This window comes from Anguilla rostrata, chromosome 4, assembly GCF_018555375.3.
Source record: "Anguilla rostrata isolate EN2019 chromosome 4, ASM1855537v3, whole genome shotgun sequence".
Lineage (NCBI taxonomy): Eukaryota > Metazoa > Chordata > Actinopteri > Anguilliformes > Anguillidae > Anguilla > Anguilla rostrata.
In genome coordinates this window covers 15818569-15836503 of record NC_057936.1, presented here as the reverse complement: position 1 = coordinate 15836503, position 17935 = coordinate 15818569, and the positions used below count along the sequence as shown (strand labels likewise).

Sequence of the window (17935 nt, the reverse complement as noted above, 5' to 3'; positions counted from 1 at the left end):
ATATATAATTAACAATAATCATTGATCAAGTTAATCATTACCAAAATGTAAATGTTTGCATGTTTAAAAAATGCTTTACAAAGGATAGCTTCACGAGGATCAATAATTAACCATTGTCTCTTTAAAAAACCCCAGCCACTTACTGAAACCAAAACAAAAACACAGATGCTCTGCAAAGTAGTTGGGGAGCGAGATTTTTAGGAAGGGGCTTTTAGGAAGGTAGAAGTGGCCAAGTGTAAAGATTTCTTTCACTGAAGTGCTGTGCATGTAGCCTTATTAGCACTACTTCAGTCAAGTTTACCACCAAATGTAGCCTTATTGATAAAGTCCTTGACCCAATAAAGTCCTAACCCAGTTGTTGGTCCACTGCATTCATGTGAACTACGTTGTCAGTATCAGCACTGCTTCACAATTTAAACCGTTATTTACATGGGTGTGTAGCATCAGCAGATACACTAGCACAAAGTCCAGCATGCGAAACATTCTTTTCCCAGCAGTAGTCATGGGTATGACTCTTTCAGATAGTCTGGTACTGGATGGCTGCAGGCAAATCGCTCCTCAGAAGGTTCCCCGGGGTGTGCATCAGGTCCACCACGTAGGTCTGAGGTCGGGGATAACGTCCCGAGGCCTTGGGCGAGTCCTCCGTCAGTCGGACTTCGTTCCAGGCACGGTTGTAGTCTCCGCGGACCAGGCTGCAGCTCACCCCGATCCTATCTGCCAGAACCTGAGGAAAGGAGTGTGGGTAGGTGGAGGTGGGGTAAGGATAGATGGCACAGTGCCTTCACTTACAGCTGGGTCTCCACCCAGCTGCTGGAGAGGGACCGCTCATGCGTGCGGCAGCACCGCGTGTTAATTAATTAACGAGCCAATTACATGTCCACCAGGTCTGCCGCACAGAAAGTGAGGATGTCCTTTGTGTCAAGGGAAATCACCTCTTAGCCTAGCAGGTTTTACACTGATTCGAAGAGGCAAGTGCAAAACTAGCATCATGACCCTAATTTATCTAATGGGAACATTGCACGCTAGCAGAATCTTTTAATAGTTTTCTACATTTTTTAATCAAACATCGAGAGATTATACTGTAGGGGGCAATTGTGTTCTATGCGTGGAAGAGTCATAATCTTCTCAGTCATATACTGCAATTAACACAGAGTTTTAATGTTACTCCAGTGGGTTGTGTGGGGAGAGGGTACCTTGAAAAGCAGGGCCCTGTGGTAGAACGTGCCCTTCTTGATCTTGCCAATGGGGATGATATTGGACTGGAGCTCCAGCTTCAGCTCGCTGAGGTGCAGCTCCCACATGAAGTGATGCAGTTTCTCCCGGTCCACAGCCCCGCCCATGGTGTCACTCACCAGCCTACGAACCGACACGGTCAAACTCCTGCCCCAGTATCTCTCATGTCTTCATCCTGAACAAACGTGTCTTATCATAGAGGTAAGCAGCAAAGGATAGAATAACCTCTTCCTTTGCCATTTTTTACTTTAAGAGTCTAGTGATTTATTTGATTGAACAAATAATCGTCTGAATGCACCGGAACTAGGAAGAAGTGTAGAACCAGGGACCTATGTTCTATGGGTTCATACTTGTAACATTTTCAAAGCTGGATTCATTGTATGTTCAATAATTATGCCTGTTCAGAAAGTTCAAGGACATGAGTCATGTTCTTTCAGCTGAGAAAAACATGTACTGACGATTAGTATTCTCTACAACATAACAGTACTTGTGAGTGCTCTTTTTAGTATTTTCTCATCAGTGTATGTGCAGTTATGATATGCTAACCTGCCTGCCATTCAGTGTGTGTATTCAAGTAGCAGCTCCTGCTGTTCAATCTTTCATACAGCCCCTAAAGGGACATCAAAAGAAATGAAATTGTGCACACAAATTACTAAATCGTGTGCACAATGTTAGTAATTCCCGCACGCAATTACATTTTTTTTCTGTCCCTTTAGGGGCTCTGTACTCTTTCAAATATGCAGTAATCAATTTTCTTTGCAGCCAGACCTAGAACAAAGCTAGAACAAAGCATGCGTACATGCGCAATGAGCACATCGGCTTGTTAAAACATAATACGCACCATTCAAACTTGAACTTCAATCAGACCCAACAGCCTCAAAATCATCTTCAGTAATGTTGGGTAATGGACTCCCCAGCCATTTGGTAAAAGTGCTTTCCATGAGTGCAGGCTACAGCACAGACATTATAGGCTATGCCACGGGCTATGCTACAGGTCTGGAATGTAGCCAGACATTACCAGGAGTCCAAAACAGGAAGATAAAACATCATCCCACCAGCAGAGGTGGATGGTCCAGGGGGTCTGAAAGTAAAAGCCCTGCCAGGTGTTTACTCCACCCATGGACTGAGCCAGCTGATTTCACTAATTAGTTCTACCTCCTGGCTGAAGAATTGTGCTAATGTGCAAATCCAGAAGAAACAAAATACTGGGGTGGACTTTCACTTTCTGAACCTGGATTTTCCACCTCTACCCACCAGTGCAAAGAACAGGTTTAAATCACCCAGGATGCTTTCTGTTACTTCTACTCTACCACATAACTATGCATCAGGCCCCAACAGGCTACAAGTTGTCATTGAGAGGCACAACTCTCCTTGGGTGGGCTGTAGCTCTCTCCTGTAGTGCTTTTGGGCCTGCAGGCACTGCAGAAGTACCCCAACTGCAGAGCTCCTTCCATGGCTGTGGGTGGCTCAGTGGTGACTGGGGGAGGCACAACTGGCAGGGCCATATTTGAGAGAAAATACGTTTACAAAACTAAAAGTACTTTTTAATTGGTGTTAACTGTTATGAGGTTAATGCCAGTGGAGGAGCCCTTGCCCTGTGGAGCACTGGAGACTCACTTGGCCAGGACGACGCACTGTTCCCTCTCATCCTGGAGAGGCAGGACGGCCTTGGCCGCCTCGGTGACCAGGTCCTGAAACTCGGCGTCACACGGCGGGGCCCACGGCTTTTCCGCCGCGGCCGCCGCCTCCGCCTCTGCCCTGCCGTCCTCCTCGTCCTTCTGCTTCTCGTCCTCCTTCCGGGCCCTGCTCTTCGCCCTGCTGCGAAACGTGGGACGGGGTGATACGGAAGGCAGGTCAGGGGCTAAAGAAATCGGGCTAGAGTTACAGAAAACCACTGCGCTCAAGTGGACAAGTGGATACAAGTTTAACGCTAAAAAGACAAGCCTGTTCATAATTGTATGTATTTATACACTTCAGCTGTAGGAAGACGCGCTACAGCATTCAAGCCATCGGCATCACATCGGTGGCTAGTAATCATCTGAGACAGTTCTTGCAGCTCAGCAATTAGGCTACAAGATGATCATATTAGACTTTAATTGATCCCCAATGATACAATTTGCCCCACTTAATCAAGCAGACATGCAAAATATGGATCCAATTACACAGAAGAATAAGAAAAAGAAAAGCAGATAAGAAGAGTGCGCAGTAGAACATGCCAGAGGTCCTGTTTATGCCCCTCACTTCAGTGTTTTAGTGCTGCTCTTGCTCAGGACGGACGAGGAGCGAGTCGAGACCAGCCCATCCTGCTGTTTGTCATCCGTCAACTCTACAGATATCCTGGAACAAACAGGAAGTGCTTTGTACAGTAAAGATACACCAAAGACATGCATGTATTCACACGCAAACATACACACACACACACAAAACCACGTGCACAGCCATTCACACATACATTCTGTACACAAATACACCAACCCCATAAACATGTGTGCACACACTCAAAAGCGCAAACACAGACATGCAACATTACACTCACACAAACACACGCATACAACAATAAATATGCACACATCATACACACAGAAGCTCTAACATTTGTGTGTTATCCCCAGCTCATCCTCAGATCAGCTTATATAAGCCGTGGCATTTCCCCAACGGGCTTATGCCCTGGCAGACGGCAGACACTCCGCAGAGCTCCGCAGCAGCGCGGCCAAGCTCGCTACGCAAACACGTAAGCCGCGGAGACCGAACCAGAGACTGGGAAGGAGCAGCTCAGAGGCCGACCGGCAGAGGGGCAAAACAAAGCGGGGAGCAACTACATTTGAACACAAGTGGCCATTATGCTGGCTTGGCTACAACATCGAAGAGCTACTTGAGATGCTGCGGCCAACCCTGCACCTACACAACAGAGCTACCAAGGGGGTGTTGTTGTTCTTACGTTGACCAAGCCGTTCTCATAACTACGGACTTAAAACATGGTTCACGCAGAGCGTTAAGTTGACCGAGACCTATAGATGCGAGATGCTAGACCTAGATGTACGCACAGCGCCATTTACACTGCTTGCATTATGTGATGGGAGGTAGCGGCGCTTCTTTTTAATATTCAAGTGGTAATGTGGACGGCTTAATGAAGCGGAAACACAGGGGGCTTAAAAACCCATTGTGCTGCCCTTTGTTTCACAAAGGCCCGGTTCCTTTCCACATTTATTTCCACTAAATTAGTCAACGGTAAAGAGGTTGATTTCACAGCCCAACTTCTGTAATTCACAATGCAGAAACAATTCACTGACAAACACAAACACACTGCTGTAGTTTCAAAAACATTGTCGGAGTGCTTTATATGGCAATTCATTGCACGGTAAAAGTTATGGCATTTCTTAAGTTGGAAAATTATGTACACGTGCATCATTTCAGCATGTCTGTGCCTATTACATTTTAACCAAGAAATTATAGCATGATGTATGATATAGTACAGAAAACTTGGTAGAGGAAACCACCAAGTTCAGAAAGTCAACTTTTTTTAATGCACATTTTAGGCTCTTATCAACAGCAACTGACATTCTTTGTGAACTCATATTCTTTTATCACAAGGGTACAAAGGCAGAGCCCCACTTGTGAATCAAACCTTTAACCTTCGAGTTGCGAGCATCTAAACATCAAAACTTAGAGACAGCCTGGAAGGGGACATATGTATGTAGCTACATGCCCAGGACAGTACTTACAACTGCTCTGGTTTTCCATTAACTGCAATGACAGGGCGATGCTGGTTGACTTCCTGCTTAGACAGCTCTTCCAGGGTGAGAACCCGTTGACCCGCCCGTGCCTGTGTAAAAACCCAGAAAGAGAGAGGGTAAAGTCCAGGGCTAGGGTGTGTCCTAATCATCACTGGAAGCACCATTGCGCAGAAGCCACAGTGATACGTGAACTACCTTGCCCGGGTCATAAAATCCATCCACTGTGATGTTGGTGGAGGACAGGTGGCCGGTCAGACTGTACTTCACAGAGAGGTTGCTGTCAAGCAGCCTTTGAAGGGCTGCTTCACTGAATTTGCTTCGGCGGTTTGGAGAGGAGTTGATCTCCTGTAGGGTTTCCAGGGCTCTGGGAGAGAGGAGGGGAAAAGGCAGTGTATTTACGTATGAAGCTTAATGGAGCACGACCCATGTAATTAATCCGTTAATGCTCAGCAATTCGTGAATTGTATTGCAGGTCTTCACTAGCTGCTGATCAGAGTTCAATGCTGTACCATGAAGGAAACCAATGCCTGAACATTATTTATGGAAAACTAATGCCATCTAGTGGTGCTTAAGAGGATAGATTGTTGATCTCTACAAATAATCTCCTCATTTACTGTAATAAAGCCCAAGAGCATCACTGGGGTCTTCTACAGACAATGGATTAATATTAGTTATTTCCACAATGTTAATATAAGAATAAAAATATCAGGGTCAGATTTTTAGAAGACTCACTCCAGCCGGCACATCTCTATGGCAGTAGGCTCATCACTGGCACAGATTCGCACAGCCCAGCACGCATTGGAACGGACCTCAGCGCTATTGGAGCTCAGCAGCTTGATTAGGGGAGCCAAACCACCAGCATCCCTCAGCTGCAATACAGAGACAACATCACATCAGCCATCAGACCCGAGGAAAGTGCTTCCTCTTCACTACTGCTATATGCACTTTGTCTCCAAACCAGTCAATTCAGCAACAGGTCAAACATTACACGTAAACACTAACCATACTGTGCAATTCCAGGTGACGTTTTTGCTAATTTAGTTGGTAAAATAGTGTTCAACAAGATTCATGGCACTATTAAACAGAGTAGTGATAAACTTCCATGTATGTATTTTAAAACCTTCATTTAACATTTCAAAGGAATTACTTGTAAATTACATGAATTAGATATGAAAAACATTAATGAGTGTATTTGGGCCAAAACAGCAATAAATTAGTGTGACTAGTAAATAGTCAATTGGAGTTTAATGACAAAAAGGAGTAACACAGTTTCAGAGGGAAGCTTGTACATCATATCCTGGTAGCTAGCTAGAGCATTTGTTATGTAAGCCTAAGTTAACACTACGTTTGGCAGTGCTCTTTTTTTGTTCTCATCAAACCCCATTGCAACCAGCAATATTTGCTCAAGGGAGCACAATGATTGGTTAAATCATAGGCCTTACAGTTTTTTTGCTTGGGTGGAGGAGTATGTGATGCCTCACTAACAAGAAATATGATGGGGTGGTCTTGCAAAAAAAAAAGTTACGATTTGTTCATAAAAAAGGGGAAATCCAATCAGCACAAAGCCTAACATTACCGACACAATGAACTGCCAAGTTCAAAGGACCAGTCACTGCTTGCTTGTTAGCGGTACAGCTAAGAGTCTGCGTGACAGAGTTACTCACATCGGCCCTGCCGTCTGCGTCACAGGCGAGGGCTGCCACAGCCAGGGCGGCGCTAGCGAGCACGCGGGCGTCCGCAGCTTGCAGCGGCTCCACCAGAGCCCGCATGGCCCCGTGGGCCAGGGCACTGCAGCGCAGGGCCTCCTGGGCCGCCATGTTGGCGAGGACGGCCGCCGCGTGCGCCACGACCCCCTGGCACCGGTCCTGCAGCTGCTGCACAAGGAGCTTATCCCCCTCCGCCTCGTACACCGCGCTGCCGGGAATGATTAGCTCCGTCAACCCACAGGCCACACAAGGCAGCAAAGTGGCTATGCTAATACTGGAAATTCATTAACATTATTACCCTGTCAAATAAAACTTTCGGACAATTTCCCCACCCTTCTTTGCAAAGGAACTTGTACTTGTGCTATAGTGAGTCCAAAAAAATTTGTTTCTATGTGCTACACTGAGTCATAAACATTGTGCTCCAGAAAGCTTTTTGTGTGTGACACAAGAGACCAGGGCTGCACTCAAGATAAGCTTATAAACTGACATTTTTATCTCGAGTGGCTAGTGGTACAGCACTGTTAATGTCGGTGCTGATAGGGCGTTACACGCGCACTTACATCATAATACCTCTGTCATGACATCCAAACAGAACTAAACATATGTCAATCATTGTTTCCAAGCACTGGAAAATGTTTAGAGTGAACACAGATTAAGTGCAACATAATATTTTTCATCTTGGATATATCTCTGGTTTTCTTTTAAGTATTAGACCAGGAAATTCATACTGGCTCTTCCTTATCAACTCCCAACATAACAGGAAGTTCCAGGATGGATCTCCGTACTGGACGCCATTCATTTTCAATGACACACCAATGAGCAGTGCTATTAAGAACTTACAGGTTCCACCAAAAGCGATGAAACATATTGCACTCATGGGAGTTAATTCATGTGTTTTAATAACGTAACTTCATTAAATGTGTCTGCTTATCATCAAATGCATTAAAGAAAAACTCAAAAACATTTTCACCAATCCAGCTATGTTGCACTAAGCTAGTCTGGATGTCAGTCTGCTGGTGTGCATTAATTTTTCAGGCTGTAAGAGCATTTGGCTTCCAAATTCATTTTGTTGTCTTCCCGTGCCCATATTACAATATGTGATTCTGTTTCTGTAGCTCTGCTCCAGTTATGTTCTCTCTAGCTCTCTAATCTTCCCTCACAGGCCTCTTGCTCTTTGTGGAGACTGTAACAGAGACTAGCTCCTCCGCCGATTATGATACACTTTTAATAATCGTATGGTGTATTTTTCCCCTTGTATCACACACTGCGTAAGCTACACAGATCATCGTAATGACACGCAGGCGTGAATTTACTTTTGATTTACTCTGTTGTTATTATGATAGCACTTCAGAGACTAATGTCAGCACCACAGGGGGTCCTTCCTGTCACGCTGACTCTTCTCCACAACCTTTGGAACCGTGCCAGAGTCACAGCATGGACTGTGTAATTTCCTCCTGCAACCCATAGCAGCTTAACAGATGACCAATTTAGTGAAACAACGAGCAGTACCGAGCACCGGAGGACTCCGTGGGGGATGTGTGAAAGAGCCCAAAATCCCTTAAGTACAAATCTATCCTCTCCGGTCACAAAACATTACAATTAAATTACTTTTCAATTGCAGCTCCTTAACAAAAACAAATACACTGTGGATGGCTCAGAAGTCGCTCTCTTAATGGTCACTGCCAGTATGATTACATTCTATGTAGTCTGCGTGTGTTCATATTCCAGACAAAAATATTCAGAGCTGACAAAGTGAAAATAACCAGGTAAACTGAGGAAAGAGCCCTCTTATTTGACCTATGTCAAGGAAGTGCTGTCTAGTGCACAGTGCTTATCAAAATGGCAACGTGCCGTGCGTGGCTAACTTCAAACACACAGCACACCATGCAGCAGGTCAGTGCCACAGAGGATCGACAGGTCCTCACTGATGCATTTACTGTATACCATGCGGCAACAATATATGAAGATGACTACTGTAAGCTCAAGGGCAGTGAGAGAGTCAGTCAGAAGCACAGAGAGAACCCAGGACATAATAGCATATTCTCCTCAGAGCCAGGAGAAAAAGAAGTTAAAGTATTTTCATTTCTTGATATAATACAAGTGTCTTGGATACCAAAATATGTTGCAGTGGAAATCTTCAAAAATATTATTTTATTTATATTGATTGTCTCTTGTAGTGTAGGTTTCATCATAATAGAATGTAGTTTTCCTGAGATGAAGACCAGAGACTCATGTCCCCTACAGCGGTCAAAAACGAATTTCTGGGTCTTAGGAGGATATTACTGAGATTTGGGTGAGGTCACTCACTAGGCGTTGAGCTGGTTGCCATTGGTGAGGCAGGACAAGGCCAGGGCAGCGGCCTCCCTCACCTCTTCGGATTCGCTGCTCAGCAGCAGGACAATGGGTCGGATCCCCTCTGAAACACACAGGCCTTCTGTCTCATTGGGTTGCGTTTTACACGCAATGCAAGATCTCCAGAGAAAGTCATGCCAGCAGCCACAAAACGTTTTTTGCAATTACAATGTTGCATAAGGCAGTGGTGGAGCAGTCGGTAACACTGTCGCCTCACAGCAAGAGGGTCCTGGGTTCGTGTTCTCCCTGTGTCTGGGTGGGTTTCTTCCGGGCACTCCGGTTTCCTCCCACAGTCAAAAGACATGCAGGTAGGCTAACTGGAGACGCTAAAATGGTATGTATGCCCTGCGATAGTGTGTTACTCTAAAATGGTATGTGTGCGGCCTGTCCAGAGTGTATTCCTGCCTCTCAACCAATGCATGCTGGGATAGGCTCCAGCCTATAGCTCCAGTTTCATAAACATTGTACCTATAATAGGATTTCATCTTATTGCACATTATAACAGACTACTCTCCACACAATACATGAAATTATCAACTAAATGAAAGACCAGCAGAAAACACAAATATTTTTGAATTTCATGGGAACAGTGGGTTGAAGGTCTCACCTAGATGTCTGAAGGTGTCCCTGCAGGCCAGGTTTTCGCTCATTACCGCCACTGTCCTGCAGGTGGTGATACGCACACCGTCGTGATCCACAGCCAGCAGGCTGACCAGGGCCTTCTCCACATCGTGCTCATGCAGAATTTTCCGGTTTTCACCTGTTCCACAACACACCGACACAGGAACTGACTGCATGTACATGTACATATTACATGCTAACAATTCCTGAAAACTGAAATGTAAGGACTGATGCACATACGTAACACATACTTTATCCCGAAGCACACAAATACTAAAACATAGTCATACAATTCACGCATTCACACACCTTCTCGCTGTCAAGTTCACGTTGTTCTCTTGTTAGAAATACATTCTCTCATATTTGCTCTCTTATCTCTATCATTCTATCTTTCATACACAAGCACACACACTGTCACACTCGCACAGACATGGAACGACGAGCTCCCGTACTGTTCTGTGCAGCTCTTGAGATGGCTGTGGCTGCATTCATCTGCACTTCAGGCGAGACAGGCGTGACTATAAACTGCAGCAGCTTCTCCAGCCCCCCAGTCTCATGGATGAGCAGCGTGGCCTCACTGTCCTGCAGGCAGTTAGAGATCACCTGCAGGGCCTCCATGTGCAGGTCACTGAACTCCTGTATGAAACACCACCTGATTAAAACCTGATTTCATACATTACTGCACTGCCAAGAAGAGATATACTATATACTGCACACTGCATTGGTTCAGAATATGTCGGTTTAATGCGAACACATTTCAACGTCTTTTACTTGATTGGCCAGGAGCTCCAGCAGCCTATCCAAGCCCTGCTCCTCGCGGAACGCCACGCGGGTCCCCGCCTCCGTGGTGATGCTCTCCAGCGTGCGCAGCGCCAGCTGCTGAATGACCGGGAACTCCGAGCGCAGGAGCTCCAGCAGCGGAGGAATCCCGTTCAGCTCTCGCACCGCCATCCGGCTGGGGAGGTCCTGCGGGGACACGGGAACGGTCAGTATAAAAGAACGCCTCTTTAAGTGGGTTTGGTCTTTATATGCTTATGTATGAGCATCTTGGTATAGCCAGTGATATTAATGTAGTGGGGTCAGAGTTCAGTGTGTTGATGGATAAGAGCATAATGTTGTATGCCTTCATATTTTGTGCATATTTTTATTTAACTCTAGAAAGTAAGGCCACAGTGCTTATGTTCATAGGCTAGACTGCCATGGAACCATGTCAAAGATGAATGAGCATACTGGAGTATACAACAGTGTGGGACCCTTTCATTCTGCTCACAATGGCTGCAATCTTCTAGTACACACATCTATGAACTAAAAAGAATGAGTTACAACATACCATACACTGTGACCATTGCACAGTCACCGTTACCAGTGCATTACACACACTGACCGATGCAGAATACACAGGGATGGGCACAAATTGCATAACTTAAACTGGCATAATAACATTGACATTGACACTTTTCAGAACTTCTGCTTCCCTAAATGTCCCATCACTACAAATGGTCACCTGGAATCTAGAAAATACAAACAACAAAATAAAGTGAAGGATTTAAAGGACTCTGTCTAGGGTTGTTTTGCTGTAGCAAAGATCCGCTCCTCAGAGCAGTAGCTCTTAATCTGTAAAAGACAGAAATAAACCTGGCAGGCCCACCTGGACAAGGTTGTAGATACACTCCACCGAGTTCTTCTTGACGTCTGGGTCTGGGCTGCTCAGGAGCTTGATCAAAGGGTCCAGTCCATCGCTTTCAAAGATCTTCACCTTGCTGGTGAACTCGATAGACAAGGACACCAGGCAAAGGGTGGCAAATTCGTGTACCACAACATCCTCTGACGGCAAGAGACATGTCAACAGAGGACAGAGCAAATTCAGATATCCTTAACATTCAGCTCTTCTAGATGTTAAAAAATAATAGTAGAATAATGTGCTATAAGGCTAGATGTAGGCCCAGGTATATTTGTAAGTATTTTATATATGACCACTTATGACCCATTTATATCCACAAAGGCTTATCCATGGAAACTTATCATATTGAATTAATTGCATGTGAAACTATACTACACAAATGTTCATTGACACTAGAATTCCTGAGGGGTGAGACATAAATATAAAGGGAAATTTCCACAGTACAGCCTAAAGCAACTAAATTTTACTCACAGTGCTGCACATGCTAATTATGGAACATTTAATCAACCAGTCAATGGCAGCAGTCAAGACCTCATGTTATAAATATTACAGATATACTCTATGAGAGTAAGATCTCTATATTATATATGACATAGTATGTTTTACTATGATATTTTGCCTTTCTTCAATTCTTTGAAGTAATTAATTCTTTGAAGCACTCAATGAAAAATCCAAATTACATTTTTATTAACATTTTTAGTTTCAAGTTTACACAATAGACATTTTAACTTTAACATTAATCCCAGGCTAAAACAGATTAAACTGATTGACTTCACCTCTATTTTAAAAGGATAAAGGGTTCTCTAGATGTAAGAAACAAAATTAAACAGCCACTTCAGCACCTGCGATGTAGTTGGTATTGAAGGGGAGTTTTTTTTTTTTTAAACGCAATTTGATCTCAGTTGCAAGGCTTGTTTGCTTTGGCTCTTAAGGGTTGCAATGTCTGAAGGGTTCTGTCCAAGCCAGGCACTTAATAGCTTGATTCAGCTAACCATTTGGTTTAGCTTCCCTTGGCAGTTCAAATATTCAAAAGCTCAAACTCTATCTAAACTGTCATCCACTGTGACAAGAGATGGGTAGCCCAGCCCAATGAGTGAAAACCTCTATCATTTGTAGCAATGAAAATGCTAAAGAGAACTTACCTTCAGGTGATAGTTTTAAAATAATTGATGGAAAGATGTCGAGTTTTACCAAAAGCCTTTTTACATCACCTGTCAAAAACACATCAACAGCAAAACTGAATTAAAGTCAATTTCCTCTACTACATTTAATTACTAACAGAGCTGAGTCCTTACTGTTCGTAGCCATGACTCCAAGAGCCATGACGGCGTTTCTACGCACAAGCTGATCCTGGTGTGATATTAGCTGGGAAAGTGGCTCCACTGCTCCCAGTCCCACCAGAGTGCTCTTATTATCATCACCTGCAGGGGGCAGAAGAGAGATAGAGGTTTACACAGAGCACACAAACATAAAAGCAAACATAAGACTGTATTTTGCGTAGCACGTTTTACTCCTCTTCAGTCGCAAATTAATAAAAATTTGGACATGACTCCTCACTTTGACATATCAGTAGCAGTGCTTTAGGCTTTTCCTTTCATACGCAAATTTTAACAGTCAAATAAATATTTTTCAATTGTGGTCAAAAAATTATTAATACTTATGAGTTCAAAGAAAACAGTACTGTACTGTTTAACTAACAATGGAAAACGTTACTACCATGCAAAATGGCTTGTAACTTGCATAAGTGCTGAGATGGGGCTACTTCTGTTCTATAATGCCCATTTGTTCATGCTTACTGCAAAAAGCATTTTAAGCCCAATTAAATCATTAATGTTTAACAGTAACCTCAGGAGTGTTAATGTGTGGCCTTGCAAGCCTCACAGGTGTCTCTTGTTCATGAATGACCACAACTTTAATCTCTGAAAAAACTGTGCCTGATTTTCTTGTTACAGAGAGAAACACAAAAGAAAGAAATTATTCATTTGGTAACAATGTTCATCGAATCTTATTTTATTTGCGGCTATTCAGATACAGTAAATGAGGATAAACTGATAAACTGATGAACAGGTGATTACTCTCAATAATCATTTTGAATTATGTCTTAAAATGTATTGCTATTGCTTTGATTGGCAGTAAAGTGTATCAATTTCATGTTCAAAAAATTAATTTGCATGAAAACTACAATGTAGGTGAGTTAAAGTAAACTGGTGAAATTGTCATAAGGGCTGCGGTTGGACTGTTCCAAAAGATACCCTCACAAACAGACGGCACTGTACATTTACCCTTTTCTGCATATTTGTAAATGGCTTCACAGGCTTTTGCCAAGATGTCCTCCTCAGGAGAGCTAAGCATAAGCACAACAGTGGCTGGCTTCTTGCTTTCAATGGGAAGAGGGTCAAACTAGGAAGAAAGGGTAAATGTGACTTCAGGATGTCTGCAAACAGCGTTTGGACCAACAATACTGTACCTGTTTACTATGAGTATATTATGCACTAAGTAGCTGGCAGGAACTGATAGTTTAATTCCTGTAAATACATTTTAAAAAATAATATTCCTTAAAATTAGCTGTTAATTATCAATTAAAAAAACATAACAGTATGTTCTCTTTCAAAGTAGGCCTACTCACTCTTACTTACTCATTCACAAAAACTGTAGGATATGCAGTGCAAAACAAGTTAACTAATAGCCTACTTCATAGAATATCTACATTCCTGGTACTTTGCGCCAAGAATACTTTTTAGACTCCTGTTAAAACATTATATTTTACCACATCTTTAGCGGGAGCCTCAGTTTCTTTCTTCACTTTCTTTCCCATCCTGAAAAAAAAATAAGTCATCGGTGTTACATATTTTTATTTTTGCTGCGCTTGATAGCTTAGTGATAAGACTGGCAAATACACTGTACCATAAAAAGAGCAAAATGTGGAATACTTTTTTTCTAATGTGATAATGCAATCCATCGTCTAAATTCTACTGTCTATAACACTGGGGGGAGAAAGTGACTGGTGTAGCCTACTGCGCATTTTAATCTAGTCATAAAACATAAAACAGCTCCAAAACACTGACTGGGCTACAAGCAGAAAGCGTGTTCGTTTTTCTTTGAAGGAGCTTGAGTTGTCGTGTCTTACGGTACCACGATTTTTGCTAATCTAGAAAAGAAATAGCAACTTCAGTCCGAATGACGTCGTGTGTAACTTAAACAGAGAAGTACTATCAATGAATTGGTCATAATTCTTACTTTCTTTATTTCACCTCGACGGACAGTCAGTAGGGACCGTTTTCCCAGTGTGCTGTGGTTAGGTGATCGTAATTGCCTTTGTTGACATTGGTTGCTAAGACACCACTGCCACGTCTATGGGTACTTGCCCGAATCGACTCCGGAACTGGTTCTGAGTCAGGTTTCAAAGAACAGGCAACCAAAAATATATCGCCGATACAAAATAACCGTACTTTTAAATTCACAATTTACACCAGTGGTTTCCAGCTAACGTGTACAATGTTGATATCGAGTAGCTAATTTTGACGCTGTATTTTTATTGTATGCCTATTATTCAGAGGAATTTCGTACAATATAGGTTAATGACAGTTGCATGCGCTTGTAAGTGAACAGGGCAATATGACTAATCCAATGAAAATAACGAGAATGGAATTCCTTTGCTGTGTATAGCTGACTGAAACCTGGTAAACCAGTTAAACCAATTGTGTATAGGCTATGTAAGGTTAACAATGCTGGGTCAAGGACGTCCTGGCAGTAGGCAGTGCATTTAAATACAAAGTAGGCTTGAGACTGTGACTTGAGGTTAATACGTAGCCTACATAACTTTGTTTGTCAACGTTTCCATCAAAATTTCAGGAACTGAATATAATGGGACCATGTGAACTGTTTGCCCAGTCAGTTAACAGTTATTTGTGTGTTTATGGTTAACAGCAACACAGCCAATACTCATCAGAGCTAGTGTAGTGACTAGCTGCACAGCGTTTAGACTGTAGAAAATGTCCTTTTTTGTCAGAGCATTTCCAGTATACAGTCCTAGGGAAATGTCTCTTTTAATTTTAGGACTTCAGGATAACAGATAACCAGGCCAGATGTGCATATAACAGATGGTGTTACATGCTGTCTAGTTTTGTATACCTTGTCCAATTTAGACAAGGTCTGTAAACATTTGCAAACTGTTTGCATAGCACAGTCGTCATTTTCATGAGGAAACGGCAATGATCTGGATGAGATGTAAACAGAGTATGAAAGTAGCAATGTCCGCCATGGATTTACCAGCAGACTTTTTTTTACTTTATCTTTGGAGGAATTTGTTTGATTTTCATTTGATTTCTATATAACCAGGCAGTCTGGCTGACATTGAAATCTCTCCTCCAAGAGAAATTGTTCACATCTAGATAAAATGCCTCTGGCTGATGTGCTGTTAAAATCCATTGCAGATTAAATAACATGTGCACAAGTGGACATACAATATACACTGTGCCTTCAGGAATTTTTTGGTATCCATTCAGTTTGTGTTGAAAATGTTCCTTGATAGAAATGAGAAATCTTATATTTGTTGAGGGGGTTACAATTATTAGACATTCTTTAATGTGCTCTGAAAATATTATACATTCATATTATGGCATTCAACGTTCCCATCTACAAGAAGCTAGTGCGCATACAAAAACACATATTTATGCATTCATATCACAACTTCTTTTACAGTGTGTACTCGCCATGTGGTCTGTTTCAATGGTCAGCATGACAGGAACTGCACTGAAAGACTAAATTAATATCACTTCCATGTATATGACTCAGAACTGAACTACGAGAGGCATGTGTTCCTGCAACTTCCTGCATAACTTCCAGCATGAAAAAATTAAAAATTACCTGCCTTGACATCATCAGCAAATAAGGTGCTTTCCCACTCTTTTGATGGTGATGCACATACATTGCATTGAGAGTAATGGGGCAAGCTGAGCGTTTATCAGTTCTCATCTAGGTCAAAAGTAAAATGGCTTTAGCTGGCTCAGCAATGGCAAATGTCATTTATGCAGCCATTTTTTGAAGCATAAGACATAGGCAAGCAACCACAAAATTGTTCACCACAAATTTAAACCTGCGGCCAGAGAAACCACTTTAATACAAAAATGGCGGTTGCCAAAAACCCGATTAAATGGCCCCATTGTTGTTATACATTGAGTAAACTAAGCCAGTTTATACCCATAAATAAATTTTAAAAATAACAATTTCTTCACTTAGGAACGGTTCAACAATCTACGTTTGGAAGAGTAAACCCAATTCTTCTTGAAAAAAAAAATTGGGTGGTCTCTTAACATTTTCCTGAGCTGTATTTCCAGTAGCTAGCAAGGAAAGAACATTATTCAAATTATTCAAAGTTCACTGTATTTAATTTGGAATTGGGTACAGTAGTTTAATGAATTCTTACTTGAAAGATGACAGGTATATTATATTGATATTGATTAGCAAAGATTAACAAACACATTGTATTTTTTAACATACTAGCTACACTGTTGTTTTATTAAATATCACAACTGTTATTAGATATTACAATGTCAAAATAAAAAATTCAGGAGGTTTGAAACACAAGGTTAGTACAAAAACATCCATATCTTTCCATATATAATCTGAACCCTTAATATCTATATCATTGTCCCGCATTCCACGGACTAATATTGCTTTATTATGGTGAACAAGAACATGCCATAATGAAATTATTCTGCAAGGAAGTGAAACTGCATCTTCTGACTTATCAGCCACTTCATTTTTTTATGTTCGTCATGTATCATTTAACAGTTTCAAGCCAAATATTTAACTGTACAAGTTGAGCACTGCAAAATTCTCTCTCTGGATTTCTGAATGAGATTGGGTTTTACCTATCCAGAGTCATCTTGTTTTTGTTTTTATGTCATTCTTACAAGGGAGCAGCAATTGTGTCATATACTTTGGGCTTTGCTGTTCCCTTAAGAGGGGTGTTAAATAGGCCTGAAGGATTCCTGGCATGTAGAATGACTCATACTAAAACAAAACGGACTTCAGCTGCTGCTGCAGTTTGTGGTTCCCTTCACTCAATGGTGGAAATTGAAAGTTTCCACTTCAGAAACTGTCCCTCAGAAAGAAACATAAAGGTAAACTATGAATCAGCACAAAAGATATAACCTTGCACAACTGGGCATTCCAAATTTGTGAGAAAAGGTGGGAAAGTATTTACAAAGTTTTAAAGCACTGTATGTGCAACAAAATGCTGTACTATTTATTATGAATGCACCACATGCTGAAATTTTAGCTCAATGGGGTATGGGAACTTTGATACTGAATGTTTGCAAAGCATTATGGAAATATAAAATGTAATAGCCACAAATTATGATAATAAGATGAATACTTTTGCACTTGAGAGTTCAATTGGAATGGCTATTCCTCAGTATCTTTTCTCTGGGATCACTCATCCCATGCATTCCTACTGATTTCCACCCATCTCAACAAAACAATAAAACATAGTTAGCAGCTGACATACACTACAATAGCAATCCTCCATTGATATAGCCTCACCCACTTATACAATGTGATTTATTTTAGTTTGCTATAGCATTCCATATTTCTAAATGTGAATA

The 17935-nt window shown here is 42.0% G+C and overlaps 1 protein-coding gene across 3 annotated transcripts; it reads right to left on the bottom strand.

Annotated features, from left to right (window-relative positions):
* Positions 1 to 327: 327 nt before the first annotated feature.
* Positions 328 to 14651, bottom strand: armc3 (armadillo repeat containing 3). Of its 3 annotated transcripts, none has more exons than XM_064330956.1 (18): positions 14565 to 14651; positions 14095 to 14143; positions 13610 to 13727; positions 12623 to 12748; positions 12470 to 12538; positions 11295 to 11470; positions 10418 to 10612; positions 10099 to 10282; positions 9633 to 9785; positions 8981 to 9089; positions 6632 to 6881; positions 5700 to 5836; positions 5163 to 5331; positions 4956 to 5056; positions 3475 to 3570; positions 2851 to 3051; positions 1194 to 1356; positions 328 to 724 (listed from the first exon to the last, which is right to left on the bottom strand). In XM_064330956.1, the coding sequence occupies exons 2-18, from the start codon at positions 14140 to 14142 to the stop codon at positions 518 to 520; spliced, it is 2502 nt and encodes an 833-aa protein (XP_064187026.1). In that variant the 5' UTR covers position 14143; positions 14565 to 14651; the 3' UTR covers positions 328 to 517. The 3 variants fall into 3 exon arrangements, with proteins under 3 accessions (XP_064187026.1, XP_064187027.1, XP_064187028.1); XM_064330957.1 differs by having other exon boundaries at positions 2851 to 3048; XM_064330958.1 differs by lacking the exon at positions 328 to 724 and adding an exon at positions 1780 to 1843 and having other exon boundaries at positions 1218 to 1356.
* Positions 14652 to 17935: the final 3284 nt, after the last annotated feature.